The 18208-nt window shown below is 37.4% G+C and overlaps 1 protein-coding gene across 14 annotated transcripts in view; it reads left to right on the top strand.

The window, feature by feature from the left end:
* Positions 1-18208, top strand: part of LOC126354879 (broad-complex core protein) — a 436861-nt gene that overhangs the window by 347543 nt on the left and 71110 nt on the right. For 4 of the 14 annotated variants that reach the window (XM_050004920.1, XM_050004917.1, XM_050004918.1 and 1 more), the window contains exon 6: positions 21-3137. The exons of the other annotated variants lie outside the window; for them this stretch is intronic. In XM_050004920.1, coding sequence (XP_049860877.1) covers positions 21-274 — 254 coding nt within the window. In that variant the 3' untranslated portion in view covers positions 275-3137. Of the gene's footprint in view, positions 1-20; positions 3138-18208 lie in introns of those variants that run through there. 14 annotated transcript variants of the gene reach the window in all.

Genomic DNA, 18208 nt, shown 5'->3' with positions numbered 1-18208 from the left:
TCTTTGTCTGTGTGTTCAAGGCGTGAGCTGGCCATTTCCTACCGCCATGCCCTCGCCAGCTGACGGCCACCTACGGTGTGACGTGTGCGGCAAAGTGCTCAGCACCAGGTTAACTCTAAAGAGGCACAAAGAACAGCAACACTTGCAGCCTCTGCACAAAGCCTTTTGTCTTCTGTGCAATAAAGTGTTTCGCACCATGAATTCACTGAATAACCACCGTAGTATTTACCATCGTAAACAACCTAACTTTGGTTCCAACGCACAGAAAAGCTAGGGAATTTGATGAAGTTATTTGCCTTAATATTCTCACCTCGATTGATAGTGGGGGCAATAAGTTGAGGTGTAGTCCCTGTTAGAGTAGTTCCTGTCCTTCCCCCCCAACAGAATGTTGACTGAAATTAAATGAGGCATATTTCAGCTCAATGCTTGTTACAGTTTTCTAAATGCATCTAAGCACATAGTTCCTCAAGATGTATGAAAATATATAAACATTGTAGTGTGGAGCTCATGAAACGACACAGGACATTGCATAATTATGTGCAATATTGATTAATTACTTTTGTGATTTTTTTCCCATTTGGGTGATAAATGTTTATGAAGACTCCTGCTTTTTTTGGGGCGTCTAGATGTTTTAAAAGGAGAAAATAATTATGTAAAAACCATTGTGTATATGTTGATTTGATATGGTCTGTGAGGTTTTTTTTCTGGTGATAAGCATTTAATAATAATTCGTTGGTATTGAACCATTTTTATAGGCATTCTTTTTAAAAGATGTAGCAAAAGAGTTGGAAATGATACGACAGAATCAATTCTAATATAAAATAGATAATGCCATTGCATTTGTTTTACTAAGCTCAGGTATCTTATCACTGGAAGTTCCATGTTAAAAATATATTAAAATGCCATACAATATTTTTAAATATGTTTTCATATGCAATCTGTAAAGCAAATAAGATCCTACATCATGCCTCATGACTGGAGGATCCGTCAAAATACATACACATATTTGGGAGTCAGTTACTTGTTGCTGCCATAAATATTTGTATAAATTTGACTAATAGTTAAAAATTTGTGTTCAACATTTGCCCTCTGCACTGTACAATGGAGATTACAGTGCAGGTGACTATGTAGTCTCTCATGTAGATGTAGAAATTACACACACTGTTATATATGTACAAAAGCAGAAAGGTGGCTTTGAAGTAATTTAAGGGCTGTCTGTAGCTACAAAACATCAATAAAAAAACAAACAAACAAAAAACCAATAGAATAAACTGCAAGCAGTGAATGACTAAAGTGAGACGTATTATCAAATAGCTGCTCACAAGACTTTAGCTTTGTGAATAGCACATACTTTCTTCTTTAGGAAGCTAAATTACTTTTTTGTCTCCACTGTGTTTTCCCAATGGATGCCAACAATCTACCTTTGTGTCGAGAAAACCCTGTATGAAACTGTTTCATCTGACACCTTTCACTCTGGCCTCCCCGCTCCCATTCACCTTCATTATTTTGGCTGTTTGTTTATATTAGTAGGTTTCAGGAAGCAAGCAAATACTCATGTTTGGTTCCGAGAGTATATCTCTCAATTAGACCACTATCTGAAAATGTTAGTTATCATTAAGATGTACTTAACCAAGAATCCGACATTTACTCCAGAAAGTATGCCAAGGAAGTTTTGTGATATTTTACAGTGAGCTGATTGTCTAACCATCTTTTATTGTTTATGTACCCTCTATCCTTGTGAATTTAATGACCATTGTTAAATCCTTTCTCTGGAACACTGTGTGTGTTGAATATATTTACTTCATTTGATGACATATTAGTTTCATTTACCTACCTTTTTAAAATTATTGCAAATCTAGTCTGAAAAAGGTTTGGGAGCAATTTGAATTTTCGTTTTAGGTTGATATGCTCATATTGGAGTATTCAGTTTTCAATACTTGTGACATCCTGCAGTGTCTTGGAGTAAACAGTTGAAACGTTGATCTAAGACTCTCGTAGATTCACTGAGTGAAGTGTAGCTGGTCTACTCTTTATAAAACTAGTCATGGTATTTTGGTAACTGGCAGTCAGTATCATTTGACTTTCAGTTAACTAGGATTACAAAATCTTGTCACCACTTACAGACTGAAAGCTGCATGCTAAATGATGTGAGATACCCTTATCACCTATTACGAGATGGTTTTTATTATTTTACCCATCACAGTTCTTCTGGACGTCATTGCCTTAAAATATGTTGTTCTTTTTTCTGCATTTTTTTATTAGAACAAGTATGCCTTGCTGTCACGTTCTGTACTTTCGTCATTCCACACTCAGTAATAAATTTTGTGACCTTCACTGATACATGCATTCATGAACCTGCTATGTTGCAGCTGCCTTAATTACATTAATAGACCAGACAATAGGCATGTAATCAGCATTAATTCTGAACTATTTATTTCTAAAATCTACTGTTTTGACTTACGCAGCAGAGAAGAAAAGATTGGAGGTATAATTTTATAACGAAGTTTGCAGAAATTGTGGGGTGGGGACTTATCACTCATTTTTTGAAGAACCGGAAATAATTCTCGAACTAAGTTTTCTACTATACAAAGAGTTTGATGCATCAGTTGTGTTAAATTGATCTAACATTAGTAGAAAAACGTGTGTCTGGTATTTTATTTGACAAATAACAGTTATTATTAAACATGAACTTAAGACAGTTATGCAGTGTATGTTGTCACACCCATAACTTGAACAGGATGAGTGTCTTTTTATTTTTTTCCCCACTATGTAAGCAATTTATTGTTAAAAATATTAGTAGATAATACCTATACGTTCTGTATGAGACAGATGAATGCAGTGTTATATTTTAATTATAAGTAACCTAATTTTTAAATGAAAACCAGAGAAAACTGTCTCTTAGGAAACTGTTTTAATTTTATTGTGGAGAGAGTAATTTTGTACCACTTGTATTTTTGTATTATTTTATGCAGTGATGGATGTTAAAGACTTATTGAATGACATAAAACTGAAACTGTTGCTTGGATAATAATATACATATTGTTTAAGTTTTTTTTTAAAAAAAAAGTTTGAAGAAACATTGTAGTTGTTACACTGTGTATGTACTGTATAGCAAATAAAGTCTGACGAGCAATAAATTCGTGTTTGCATCTTCCAGTTGCGTTGTGAATAGGTAGTCCTGTGTCAATGGTGTTGCATGTCCTTACTCCTCTCTCTCTCTCTCTCTCTCTCTCTCTCTCTCTCTCTCTCTCTCTCTCTCTCTCTCTCTCTCTCTCTCTCCCCCCCCCCCCCCCCCCCTCCTCCTTTTCACCTTTTTCTCTTTCACTGGCTACATAATAACAGTTAAGCTTATACTATTGTTATATTACAGTAATATAACAATATATTATATTACAATCATGCAACACATAGCTTGGTACATTAAAAAAGTCTTGACTTAGTTTCAGACTAGAAGTCTTTCCTTTTATGTCCACTTACAGATCTTGTCATTTGTACCAGAATGCTACCAAAAATGTCTGTTTTAAGTGCAGTTCATGTTTTCTGTCAACTATTACATAATTTGCGTGTGTGTGTGTGTGTGTGTGTGTGTGTGTGTGTGTGTGTGTGTGAGAGAGAGAGAGAGAGAGAGAGAGAGAGAAATCATTATATATCAGAAAAATGTGTGTAAAATTTATGTTTAAAAAAAAAGAAGAAAGCGCATGTCATTGTATGTGGGAAACAAAATGACACTAAAATGGATAATATTGGTTGTGTACCCTGAAACAGAAATTTTTCGTGAGTGCTCTCTCCCGCAGTAAATGTAGTTAATCAGTTTTGGAAAATATAATGTCGTCGGATAGATTAAAAAACTAATCACCAAGCAATAACAAGAGAAAACACATAAAAAGCTATTGAAATTTGCAAGCTTTCAGAGCCAGTGGTCATTCTTCTGGCAGAAGGATTGAAGGGGAAGGAAGAGGAGTGAAGGAAAAGGATGGATGATGTATAGGAAATGGGGAGAGTTTGGAAAAGTTGCCCAGAACCCTGGGTCATAGGGGACTTACTTGACGGGATGAGAAGGAAAGACTGATTATTGAGAACTGCACTGGATGAGATTTGAAAACCTGATAACTTCCAGGTGGAAGGTAGGATAGTATGTGATACAGAGATTACTGATAAAACATCAGTCACAGGCTAATAAGAGGGAAAGCTAAGTGCAATGTTTGTGGTAGGGGTTGTAGGTTGAGAAAAATAGACAAGTCATAAAATGAAAAATATAGAAAACTGAAAGGGCGTGAGGAAAGTAATAGCTATTGTGAAGAAATTCTGAGACCAAAGAGATTAAATTAGGCCACGTGGGTGACAAGAACCAAGGACATGTTGTAACGCCAGTTCCCACCTGTGCAGTTCTATGGAACTGTGTGTGATGAAACACACATTGAGGTCAAAACTGCCTGGTTGTGGAGCATGCTCTGCAATGTGATGATGTGTGTTGCCAGTATTCTCCCTCTGCCTATGCCCATTAATTGTAACTGGTGATGTTTTTATATTGATAGTTGGTATATGAGGTTTAATTTTGCAAGCCCTTTGATAGTATATGTTTTGCCAGTTACAGGACTGGTCTAGGTGGTGCTAGGAGGGTGCAAAGGGCATATTACAGGGATGCTCACAGAGACAGAAGCCATAGGGTAGGGAAATAGGTGCAGAAGGAGCACAAGGTCTGATAAGGATGCAGTGAAGATTGGGAGGGCGAGAAAAAGCTATCCTGGGTGTTGTGGGCAAAATGTCACAGTTTATACCTCATTTCGGGGCATGATTTTAGAAAGTTATAGCCTTGTCGAAGTAGCTGATTAACACATTCAAGAACAGAATAATACTGAATTACAAGACGTGTACTTCTAAGTTGTATTTTGGAGGGATCACTGGTACCAGGATTGGAAGTGATGGCCTGGGAAATCTGCTTTTGAACTAAGCTTGTGGGATAGTTACACCTAGTGAAGGCTGGGATGAGAAGGGTGTTTCATTGCTGTAAAGTCTGCATCTGAACAAACGTGTTTGCCTCAAATGCCAAGGCTGTATGGGAGGGAACTTTTGACATGGAAAGGATGGCAACTATCAAAATATAAATATTGTTGTTTGTTGGTAGGTTTAAAGTGAACAGAAATTTGTAGCTGACCCTTGGTGAACATTAGGTCAACATAGCATAATGTGAAATTGATCCTGTTCCGAATCCCAAGCTACTTGCCTTGGTGTTGATCTTGTCCTCACCAAGAGTAGCTACATACTTCTGGTCTCATTAAACCAACTAATTAACAACAGTACTTAAATTTTAATAGTAGGCATCCTTTCCATGTCAAACATTCCTTCCTGTACAGCCTTGGTACTCGAGGCAAACATGGCAAACATGTTTGTTCAATTGTAGACTCATTATAGCAGTACACCACCATTCCCACCCCAGCCTTCAATGTATGTAACTAACCCACCAGCCTACTTCAAAAGCAGATTTCCTGGGTCATCCATTCAATCCTGGTGCTGCTGATTCCTCCAAAAAACCACTTAGTATTACACCTCTTGTCACGCAGTATATCCTGGTCTTGAATGTATTCGTTCCTGAAGAGAGCTTCTTCCTTTGCCTGATGAAAATACAAGCTGTTTTTATATGCCTTTTTGTGATAATTTTAGTGGATCTCTTGTACATTTCAGAGAGGAAGTCGATGTTAGTGGACATATTGTACGTTTATGAGAGGAAGCTGAAAGTTTTTGTAGTCAATATATGTTCAGTGCTATCTTTCTCCTTCCTTGTGACATAAAATAATAGTTCATGATTACAATTCAATTACAAATCAAAACGGAATAGGATGAAATGTTTTCAAAAGTCTGTAAACATCAAATCCATCTGGTTACGTCTATCTATAACAGTTGGGTTGTGGTGTGTGATGAGTGCTAAATGGCTTTCATATGATCGCTATGTTTGGAATACGATATGGTTTTTGTGTAGTACAATATTTTGGTCCATGCAAGTAATTATGTTTAATTTGGAATGGAGGGGATGGGGGTGTTTTTCATTTTTTAATTCTGCTAAGGTGTGTGTGTGTGTGTGTGTGTGTGTGTGTGTGTGTGTGTGTGTGTGTGTGTGTGTGTGTTAGCATTGCTTAATACATTTAAAGGTCAGAAAATTTTATTAGGAATGAGCATCAGTATTAATATTTTAATTAAACTTCATGGCAAAAAAACCTCACCAAGTGTCTGAAATAATAAAGAGGCTGCTGTTGTTGAGGCAAGACCACAGGTCAGAGCCCCTGAAGAAGAAAACTAGGTCAAATACTGAACTACTGTATGCAAATGGGATAGTCAGCTCTGCTAAAAACCAAAAAATATTATGCCACTCCAAAAATTACACTATGCCACCAGTCAGTCATGCTGAGAACAACTAAAGGATCTTGTCATGCACCCTGTAACTTGCTACAGTATTTGTTGATTTTAATAGATTTGGGGTACTTCCGATATTTATCTGCTTCAGTTTACTTAATGTGGGAATTGTTATTTTGCATGACGTATGATCAAAAAGTATTGGGAAATTTTGTTTTGCTTAAAGAATCTTCATTTATTCATCATCATCCCCCCCCCCCCCCCCCCATTCTCCCTGGTATAATACACTTCTGCTAACTCTATTCCAGTCTTGGAAACACTTCTGGAAATTGCTTTCCTTTATGGTGTTCAGCGATTCTGCTTTTATCTCATCAATGGCGGCAAAACGACGCCCTTTCGTGGTTCTCTTCAACCTTAGAAATAGAAAGAAGTTGCAGGGGGCCATGTCCAATGAATACAGTGGCTGAGGCAACATAATGGTTTTGTTTTTTTTGCCAAAAAGTCATGAACAAGCATTGAGACGTGACCAGTAACATTATCATGATGTAATTTTTACAAGTTGTTTTGCCACAATTCTAATCTTTTTTTTGTAGTTTGATTGACGCAAACTGCATGTAACTTTCAGGCAGTGTTGCTTATTGACTGTACAGCCATAAGGCAGGAATTTCTGATGCACTGTCTCATTTTAATTGAAGAAAACTGTCAGATGAGCCTCCACATGTGATTGAACTTGTTGAATTTCTTTCGATCTTGGCTCTTTAGCAAGTTTGCATTGGGATGATTGTGTGTTGGTTTCAATATCATACCCATCTTTGAAATTATGCATTGTTGTCAACTTCATACCCATTTTTGAAATTATGCATCATTGTCAACTTCATTCAATAATTTGTGAACGATGTGTACGCATGACACAATTCAAAAATTTCAGAACAAATTTTGCTGCTACACATTTCATTCCCAAAACTTCTCAAAATTTTTTTTGGCATTAGCTAAGGGATATGTTGACATAATGAGCGACCTCTCCGATGGTGATATGGCAATTTTTCAGAACCATTTTCTTTGCTTCTTCCACATTGTCGTCAGTAATTGATCTGCTAGGTTGTCCAGGATAGTCGTCATCTGCAACATCTTGGTCCTTTTTGAAACATGTATACAACTAATTTTTGTCTTACTCGTAGTGGAGTTGCCAAAAGATACAATCAACATTTCAAATGTGGTGCTGTGCTGTATTCCATTTTCAAGCAAAATTTAATGCAAATTCTGTGATCCCTCTTTTTCAAAAGTAAAAGTAAACTGAACATTTGAAAACATGTTAACGTTTTCGACTCTCAAGAATAAACTAAATATTTGAAACAGCTGAAAATGCAAACATACATTCGGAACAAGCTTTAAAAAAAGTTTGAAACTCACCTCATATATATTCATGGAAGACTGTGGCAAGAAAACAAAGTGTTAAATAAAAAGAAGAATGTAACCTATAACATTAAGTGACGAGTCATCGGTGCTCTCTGTTATTTGCTTGTTTTTGTTGTTTTTATTGCGGTCATTCTTTCTCTAGCTTTATAAGAGTCATTGAGTATTAACAAAAACACTGAACTCTTATATAAGGTACACCGTTTCACCCACCACACTCCGTCATGTTGCCTCAATGTATTGCCCAATTATTTTGTGATTGGTTGAAAGATAATGCTAAAAATAATAGTGTTTACTCAGATCATTTTAAGCTACATTTCATAGTTGCTCAAAATTCTACATTCAAAAAACGCCTGTAGTTGCCATACCACATTTTTGTCACTCTTACCAGATCTGTGAAGTGCTTTCCTTTAGTTTTATTTTCATCTGTGGGGACTGGGAGCAAACAGGTGGAACAAGGCCGGGCAAATAATATTGGTGTCCTGTGTAGTAACCTTATTCTTGGAGGACATAATTTAGAACTGGAAGCTTTGTGCAGAAGCTTTATCATAGGGCAAAATAATTGTTCCTTCCCAAATTTTTCTGATTATTTTCTTCTGATAGCATCTTATACAGAGCAAGTACGTTCACATAATATTGCCCTTATTGTGGCCAACATTTGTGAAGATCTAGCTTTCAAGCATGTCCTGTGTGAATGGCAATGGTAAGACAAAGACAGGTGATGCTGTGGTAAGACAGTGGGCTTACTGTCAGGAGGACAGCACATAAGTACCCATCTGACCATCCAAATTCAGGCTTTTTTGGTTTCTCTAAATTGCTTATGCTAAAAACAGGACTGGTTCCTCTCAGTCTACCATTATATCCATTCTCTGCAAACCACTGTGAAGCATGTAGCAGAACTTACTTCCCACAGTATCACACATTAAGAATTTCTTCCCATTCCACTTGTGTATGAAGTCTAGGAAGAATGACTGGTTAAACTCCTCTGTGCGCACTGTCATTAATTTATTCTTGTCTTTGTGGCTTCTGCGTGAGCACCAGTGTGTCTGCGTGTGGGGTGGGGGCCGCTAGAATAACTTCCTGTGAGTCAAACAAATCTTTCACCATTCATTTTGTTTTTCTTTATATACATGCAATATCCCCTGTTAGATCTATTTTGTGTGAGCCCCTCACATTTGAGTAGTATTCTGGGATGGGCTGGGTCAGAGTTTTGTAAGCAATCTCCTTTGTAGACTGATTGCATTTTCCCAGTCATCTACAAATGAACTGAAGTCTGCCACCAGATTTAGATAAGAGTGAGCTTATGTGATAATTCCTCTTCATATATATCTACCAATTGTTATACATAGGTATTTCTTTGAGTTGACTGATCCCATTTCTGACCTATTGGTAATGTAATAGGATATGTTTCTGCATTTTTTAAAGTGTAGAATTTTACAATGTGTGAAGGAACGTACCAATATTTGCACCAATTTGATGTTGATGTTGTTGTTATTGTTGTTGTGGTGGTGGTGGTGGTGGTGGTGGTGGTGGTGGTGGTCTTCAGTCCTGAGACTGGTTTGATGCAGCTCTCCGTGCTAATCTATCCTGTGCAAGCTCCTTCATCTCCCAGTACCTACTGCAACCTACACCATTCTGAAACTGCTTAGTCTATTCATCTCTTGGTCTCCCTCTACGATTTTTACCCTCTACGCTGCCCTCCAATGCTAAATTTGTGATCCCTTGACGCCTCAGGACATGTCTGACCAGCCGATCCCTTCTTCTAGTCAAGTTGTGCCACAAACTTCTCTTCTCCCCAATCTGATTCAATACCTACTCATTAGTTACGTGATCTACCCATCTTATCTTCAACATTCTTCTGTAGCACCACATTTCAAAAGCTTCTATTCTCTTCTTGTCCAAACTATTTATCATCCATGTTTCACTTCCATACATGGCTACACTCCATACAAATACTTTCAGAAACGACTTCCTGACACTTCAATCTATACTCCATGTTAACAAATTTCTCTTCTTCAGAAACGCTTTCCTTGCCATTGCCAGTCTACCTTTTATATCCTCTCTACTTCGACCATCATCAGTTCTTTTTCTCCCCAAATAGCAAAACTCATCTACTACTTTAAGTGTCTCATTTCCTAATCTAGTTCCCTCAGCATCACCCAACTTAATTCGACTATTTCTTCTCCCTGTATTTTAATACCTACTCCAAATTTTTCTTTTGTTTCCTTTATTGACTGCTCAATATACAGATTGAATAACATCGGGGATAGGCTACAACCCTGTCTCACTCCCTTCCCAACCCTTGCTTCCCTTTCATGCCCCTTGACTCTTATAACTGCCATCTGGTTTCTGTACAAATTGTCAATAGCCTTTCGCTCCCTGTATTTTACCCCTGCCACCTTTAGAATTTGAAAGAGAGTATCTCAGTCAACATTGTCAAAAGCTTTCTCTAAGTCTACAAATGCTAGAAACGTAGGTTTGCCTTTCCTTAATCTTTCTTCTAAGATAAGTCTTAAGGTCAGTATTTATTGCCTCACATGTTCCAACATTTCTACGGAATCCAAACTGATCTTCCCCGAGGTCGGCTTCTACTAGTTTTTCCATTCGTCTGTAAAGAACTCGCATTAGTATTTTGCAGCTGTGACTTATGAAACTGATAGTTCGGTAATTTTCACATCTGTCAACACCTGCTTTCTTTGGGATTGGAATTATTATATTCTTCTTGAAGTCTGAGGGTATTTCGCCTGTCTCGTACATCTTGCTCACTAGATGGAAGAGTTTTTGAGGACTGGCTCTCCCAAGGCCGTCAGTAGTTCTAATGGAATGTTGTCTACTCCCGGCGCCTTGTTTCGACTCTGGTCTTTCAGTGCTCTGTCAAACTCTTCACGCAGTATCGTATCTCCCATTTCATCTTCATCTACATCCTCTTCCATTTCCATAATATTGTTCCCAAGTACATCGCCCTTGTATAGACCCTCTATATACTCCTTCCACCTTTCTGCTTTCCCTTCTTTGCTTAGAACTGGGTCCTTCTTTGTTTAGAACTGGGTTTCCATCTGAGCTCTTGATATACATACAAGTGGTTCTCTTTTCTCCAAAGGTCTCTCTAATTTTCCTGTAGGCTGTATCTATCTTGCCCCTAGTGAGATAAGGCTCCACATCCTTACATTTGTCCTCTAGCCACGCCTGCTTAGCCATTTTGCACTTCCTGTCGATCTCATTTTTGAAACATTTGTATTCCTTTTGCCTGCTTCATTTACTGCATTTTTATATTTTCTCCTTTCATCAATTAAATTCAATATTTCTTCTGTTACCCAAGGGTTTCTACTAGCCGTCATCTTTTTACCTACTTGATCCCCTGCTGCCTTCACTACTTCATCCCTCAAAACTACCCATTCGTCTTCTACTGTATTTCTTTCCCCCATTCCTGTCAATTGTTCCTTTATGCTCTCCCTGAAACTCTGTACAACCTCTGGTTCTTTCAGTTTATCCAGGCCCCATCTCCTTAAATTCCCACCTTTTTGCAGTTTCTTCAGTTTTAATCTACAGTTCATAACCAGTAGATTGTGGTCAGAGTCCACATCTGCCCCTGGAAATGTCTTACAATTTAAAACCTGGTTCCTAAATTTCTGTCTTATCATTATATAATCTGTCTGATACCTTTTAGTATCTCCAGTGTTCTTCCACGTATTCAACCTTCTTTCATGATTCTTGTACCAAGTGTTAGCTATGATTAAGTTATGCTGTGCACAAAATTCTACCAGGCGGCTTCCTCTTTCATTACTTAGCCCCAATCCATATTCACCTACTATGTTTCCTTCTCTCCCTTTTCCTGCTCTCGAATTCCAGTCACTCATGACTATTAAATTTTCGTCACCCTTCACTACCTGAATAATTTCTTTTATCTCGTCATACATTTCTTCAATTTCTTCATCAGCTGCAGAACTAGTTGGCATATAAATTTGTACTACTGTAGTAGGCGTAGGCTTCGTGTCTATCTTGGCCACAATAATGCATTCACTATGCTGTTTGTAGTAGCTTACCCGTACTCCTATTTTTTTTATTCATTGTTAAACCTACTCCTGCATTACCCCTATTTGATTTTATATTTATGACCCTGTATTCACCTGACCAAAGGTCTTGTTCCTCCTGCCACTGAACTTCACTAATTCCTACTGTATCTAACTTTAACCTATCCATTTTCCTTTTTGAATTTTCTAACCTACCTGCCCGATTTAGGGATCTGACATTCCACGCTCCGATCTGTTGAACGCCAGTTTTCTTTCTCCTGATAACGACGTCCTCCTGAGTAGTCCCCACCCGGAGATCTGAATGGGGGACTATTTTACCTCTGGAATATTTTACCCAAGAGGACGCCATCATCATTTAATCATACAGTAAAGCTGCTTGCCCTCGGGAAAAATTATGGCCATAGTTTCCCCTTGCTTTCAGCCGTTCGCAGTACCAGAACAGGAAGGCCATTTTGGTTAGTGTTACAAGGCCAGATCAGTGAATCATCCAGGCTGTTGCCCTTGCAACTACTGAAAAGGCTGCTGCCCCTCTTCAGGAACCACACATTTGTCTGGCCTCTCAACAGACACCCCTCCGTTGTGGTTGCACCTACGGTACGTCTGTCTGTATCGTTGAGGCACGAAAGCCTCCTCACCAGCAGCAAGGTCCATGGTTCATGGGGTGAGGACCAATTTGATATCTTACAAAATGTAATTGAAAATTTGTACAGCTTTTCGATAGTACTTATTTTTTACTTTTGTACTTAAATAATTGCATCATCTGTAGAAAGCCTGAGGTTACTGTTAACCCATTACTGGCCAAAATTTTATCGGATCATTTTTTGCAAACTTTTATACATAAATACTTTAGATTGAGTGATTAATTGAATAAAAAGTTGTTTTGATAATTTTCGGTTTATTAGAACAAAAACTACAGACCGTCTCGTTTTTGGGAGATTGGCCAAATGCGCTATCCGAATTCACAACCTTATTCTCCATGCATAATATTGTAAGAAACAACACAAACAATAAATAAAGAATGTTTTAATATTATTGAATGTTTATTTAGTATGAAATGAAGCAAAACGCTTGTTGTGTACACAAAACATTACACCTATCACATATTTTTGTTTTTTCTTGTAGTAAGCACATCTCTTCTGTGTTTCACTTGGCACAATGAAATGATTTCCTGGATCTAGTCGTTCATCTGTGCTCACCCGTCCTCCCATCAATTTGGTTCCTTGTGGTCGTCTGCATTTTGGTACTGATCCTGTTTTCTTTGATAGGTAAAACATCACTATTCTCCATCGGACATCCAAGTGTGAGAGCTTCTCATTAAAGTTAGCAATTTGCTATGCACGCCATGTGTTTACTATGCAGATATCTATCATCTGTGTGAATAATGGCCACCACCATTTCTTTGACCTTATCCTCGTCCTATAAAGTGATATCTGCTTGTCCAGTAGATCTACGCCACCCTTATGGGCATTGTATTCTTCAATGAGATGTGGCATTATAACAGATATTTCCTTTTTCTTTGCCTGTGAGTATCTTTTCGTAGAACTCAGAGGAGTAATAGTACTGTAATTTGTCACTACACGTACTGGTTTGTTGTCACTCCATTTCACAACCAGAGTTTTATTCTCTTTGTCAAAGATGTAGTCATAGAATCCTCATTCCTTTTCTTTTGCCATTCTTTTCGAGTCAATCAAAGGACATGCATTAGTTCGGATCTCTCTTATTGTTCCTGTAGCTTCATTTTACTCTTTTCGAGTGTGATTAGAGTGTCAACACAGATAATAAAGTTGTCAAAGAAAAGCTTATAATTCGGATACTCTGATTCTGGAATCGTGTTGGTTAGTTCATTTATTACCCTTGCACCTAAAGGCCCCTGTTTGTTGTCAGTCTTGCCACAGTATGGCAAAAAATTATAAAGAAAGCCATTGGAACTTGTAAGACACCAAATTTTATATCCAAATTTGATAGGCTTTCCCCTCAGAATCATTTTAGCTGAAAGTTTGCCATAATAACGTACCATCATTTCATCAGTTGAGAGTTCTGAATGAAACACGCCAAATTTACCAAATTCCTTTTTCAGCATTTCAAAGTACAACCTCAGTTTGCACATCTTGTTGTTTCTGTCTGTTTTGGAGTTGTCATTGAGATGAAATGAATCTCTTTAGTTCTCGAAACCATTTCTTGACGTGGAGTTGAAGACTAAAGGAACACGGACATCAGAAGCCTGTTCGCAGTACATATTCTCATGGGGAAGCTTATGATAACCACTCAGAAGTAGTATGCCAATAAATGATTTTAGTTCTTCTTTGGTTATCAGAAAATTTATTTTGTTATGTTGGCAAGCATAGATTTCGCTTTGTTCAGTAATAGTAACCATTAGTTTCTCAGGGGGAAAAAATCCTCAAACACCTGGGGCACTGTCTTGTTTGTTAGACATTCCGCAACATAATGTTTGTTGCTCTTCCCTGGTTCACTAGTGTTTGTGTACGTTGGTTGACATTTATATCACTTACATTTATATTTCTTTGTAGATAATGTACCACTTTCTGCTCCATCTCCTAACGCTTTCCTTCTTTTGGCTTCTGGAGGTACAACTGTAGCATTAGCTTCATCTCGGCTGGTTATGAGCTCTAAACTACCGGCTACATCGTGTACAACAGACTCATTGTTCAGTACATTTTCGTCAATGTCTTCTTTATCTGTTATTACATCAGCATCGGGGGGAATAATCGCCAATTCTACGTCATCATCTTCATTGTCACTCTCTTGGTGGTTCTCTAGTTCTGCTAGAATTTCTTCAAGTGTAAATCCACGCTGCATGTTTGTATCTTGTTGGAATCGTAAAATTCGAATAGAATATGGAAAAAAGCACATATAAAGAACGTAAAATGCAATTCTTCTCTGTATAATACGTGAAATAAGAATAGGGCACATCAACAATAAATGATAGTGTAACATGCCATTGTCCCATTATTGGGACACACAAAATATATCTATATTGCACTTACTGGAAAAAATCTGAAGTATACTTAATCTTACACGGACATCCATATGTTCATAACAAACACGCTCAAACAACTAAATCACAGCTAATTGTTGTCCAGGAACTACCAGCAGACCTACAGTGACGCCAAGTGTGAAAACAAAAAATCGGCAAGTTTATAATTTTCCTGGTGTGAAGTACTTAGAAAAAAGTTATTTATTTTCCATTTACAGGCATTATAGCAGTTAGGTGAACCTACAGGTGCAACAATAAAGGCTAAAAGCTCCATTGCTTACGTAGGAATAAGTATAATATATGCATCCCAAAAAAAGGGACAATGGCCAGTAATGGGTTAATATTGTTTGGCAGATCATAAATATAGACCATGAACAGCAAGTGTCCCAACACTATTTCCTGAAGCAGTCCAGAAGTAACTGGGTACTCAGTCAAATGCTCTTCGAAAGACAAGAAATTGATATGAAGTGCTGGTGGTATTCTGTCAATTGCAGAACTTACTGATTATCAAAACGTGACTGCTTCGATCCATTACTTTCAGGATTTCACAACTTGTGTTTTGTTTTTGGAATCTGTGCTGGTTGGCATCAGGTCATTATGTTTGAGGTACCTCTAAATTGGGACAGTACTCTCAGAACCTCCTTTTTAAAGTAACAGTTGAATGTGGAATTCACCATTTCTGGTGTGTCAGTGTTTGAAGTGTTTCTTTGAAAAGGATACAGCCAGTTCTGTTTTGCACCATTCTGCAATCTGAGGTTGTGCTCTGCCTCACAATGATCTTATGATTAATGGGATGGGTATCCCGAATCTTCCATTTTCCTTTACATACAAGCAGCATGTGAAGTATTTCATGTATCCTCCCTAATTTAGCACTGTATGATGTTAGCAACACGTCAGGTGTACATTACTTGCAAAATTATTGTGCATGGTCTGTCAAGCTCATTCCAGAACTCTTGTTTAGACCTGTTGTGAATGTTTACAGCATTCACGTGTTGCTGGAAGGATTCAGAGGTAATGTAATTTATTCTTCATTTCAGTAGGGGCACTGTGTTATCTGCACAGACCAGTTAAATGTTGTGATTTGTCTTTATTTATTTCTACTGCAAATTGAGACCTGCATTCTATATTGCTTATTGCAGTTTTGTATTATGGTACCTAAATCTGAACAGTATTACAGCATGACACCATATTGGGACAGGCATAAAATTCAGAGACCACAATGACTACACTGTTATTGAAACTTCTTCACTTCAGAAAGAAATGCCTTGCCTGTAATATATATTTCAGGGAGGGATTTTATTCAAACCAGCAGTCACAGAGCAAATCAGTGGTACCCATACTACGCTGTTGACATGCTGATCTGCTTACTCTTTGGTGTTTTTTTCTTCAGTAAGATGTACAAGTGACAGAATGCTACCTATGCATCAGATATTAATACAAAGTAGGTAATAGAAGAGGAAAAGTAAACTGAGGCAGGTATTTCTCTGGGTAAAGCAGTTCAGGAAACGTATAACACAGTATGACGAGAACTATGAGTGGGAGGATAAAAACCTGCAAAAAGATAAAAGAAAAGCCAATGTACTGATTTATTAACCCGGCGAGGGTGTAGTACAAAAAGGGTACATCGAGGATGTGGAGGGTCATATTGACCCTGTTTTTCATTTATATTTTTAAGTATTTATTAGCACTTTATAACAAAAGAAGGGAATTAAATTTATGAATTATTTATTAATGAAAATATTTTCGTAGAAATAACCACCTCTAAGCGTCCAAATGCTTTATTACTTAAGGATACAGGGTACTTTTCCAGCTCAGTATTATGTAAAAATCAACACCTATTTCTTTCAGGCACTGTTTATATGTTTTACAGATTTTTTGTTGATATCAGGTAATGCAGCACACTTTCTAAACAAATTAGAAGTATTTTGGATATTTTTTAACGTGCTTAGGATTATTTTAAAAAAATTACAAAGAAATTGATGCAATTTTTATTCCAAAATGCTTCCTCAAATTTAGGTACCATTTAATCCAATGTTATACATTTGAAGGACACCAAATTTTTACCAGATATCTATTATATGATAGATGAGGTACTAGACCTATTTAATTCCACCTATTTGCCTATTACAAGGTTAAAAAAATATCACATCTTACATTTTAGTTTTTATAATTTTTTTCATAATAAAACTTATTTTTTCTATAATTAGTTGATTCTGCAATAAAACTTAGGTCTAGTAAATAAGTATGGCTATTGCAAGTTAAAGAAAAAAATTAGAGCAATGCTTTATAAACTTTAGGAAATATTTATACCTGAATTCTGAAAAATACAACTTGCAGGAAATTGGGAATGAAGATATGAGTCCAATTAAACTGTGCCTCAGAACATTCCTGAAGCATAGTCTTCATCCTGCAGCATTTCTTCATCTTCAAGCTTCCTCTTGGCATTCCTTTTAGCACTTCTTGCTTCTTTGGTTACTGGAAGAACAAATCTTTCAACTTCATGCACCTGTTGCCTGTCACATGCAAGCAATTGATCTTCCATATTAGAGCCACATTTTATGCCTAAATTTCTCAGGACTTCCAACTTTCCTATCACTCCATCATTGAAACATATCACTGCATCTAGTACACCATTTTTTAATGTATTTAGTCCTACAAAAACATTCTTGCATAATCTTTCCCATATGCAATGGTTGAAACTTCCATTTGTATTCTGAGTACCCCCATGAAGCCATTTACAAAGAAAAACAGGGTCACTCAGGCCTCTAAAAATTGGTTTTATTTCTTTCATATCAGGCTCAGTAAGAGAATGCTTATGATGATGTATTGGACCACTTTCTTTTGCTTTTTGGTAACCACACCAAGAATCTGCTCCTTTAGGGCAAACTCCGTGAACAGGGTGGTCATCTGTGGACAACTTATGAAAGTAGATGGCCCATACAGCTTTTCTCATTGCCGTAACATCATTCAAAGGTGCAGTTTATCTAATGGCCAGTCCATAAGGAGGAGGTCTATTTCAGTTTCTGTGGATCTGCTTCGGCCAGACAGAGATTTTCTGTCAGATAGCAATTTCCCTTTAATTTCTCTTCATTTCTCTTCAATCTCGCACCCATCCTCTTTTGCACATATCCAAAACACTCCAGTTTTGTCACCAAGGTATCACCATAAATATTGAACTCATTAATTTTATTGAAAGCTTTAGAGTCCCCATCGCCTAAGTACTTGGTATATCTAAGGTATAAACGGGCACCGGCCTCTGAAATATTTTTAGAGCTCCATTACTCTCCATTTATTCCACTGTAACCATCATAATTCTTAGAACACTTATGTTCAATATCTCCTTCAGTGTTACCATGGCAGGTGTGGCAGTACTAAGATAAGCATTCAACATCAAAAACTTTTCCATTCTCCAGAGAAGTAG

The sequence above is a fragment of the Schistocerca gregaria genome, chromosome 3, assembly GCF_023897955.1.
Source record: "Schistocerca gregaria isolate iqSchGreg1 chromosome 3, iqSchGreg1.2, whole genome shotgun sequence".
Lineage (NCBI taxonomy): Eukaryota > Metazoa > Arthropoda > Insecta > Orthoptera > Acrididae > Schistocerca > Schistocerca gregaria.
This window is presented reverse-complemented; position numbering and strand designations above follow the sequence as displayed.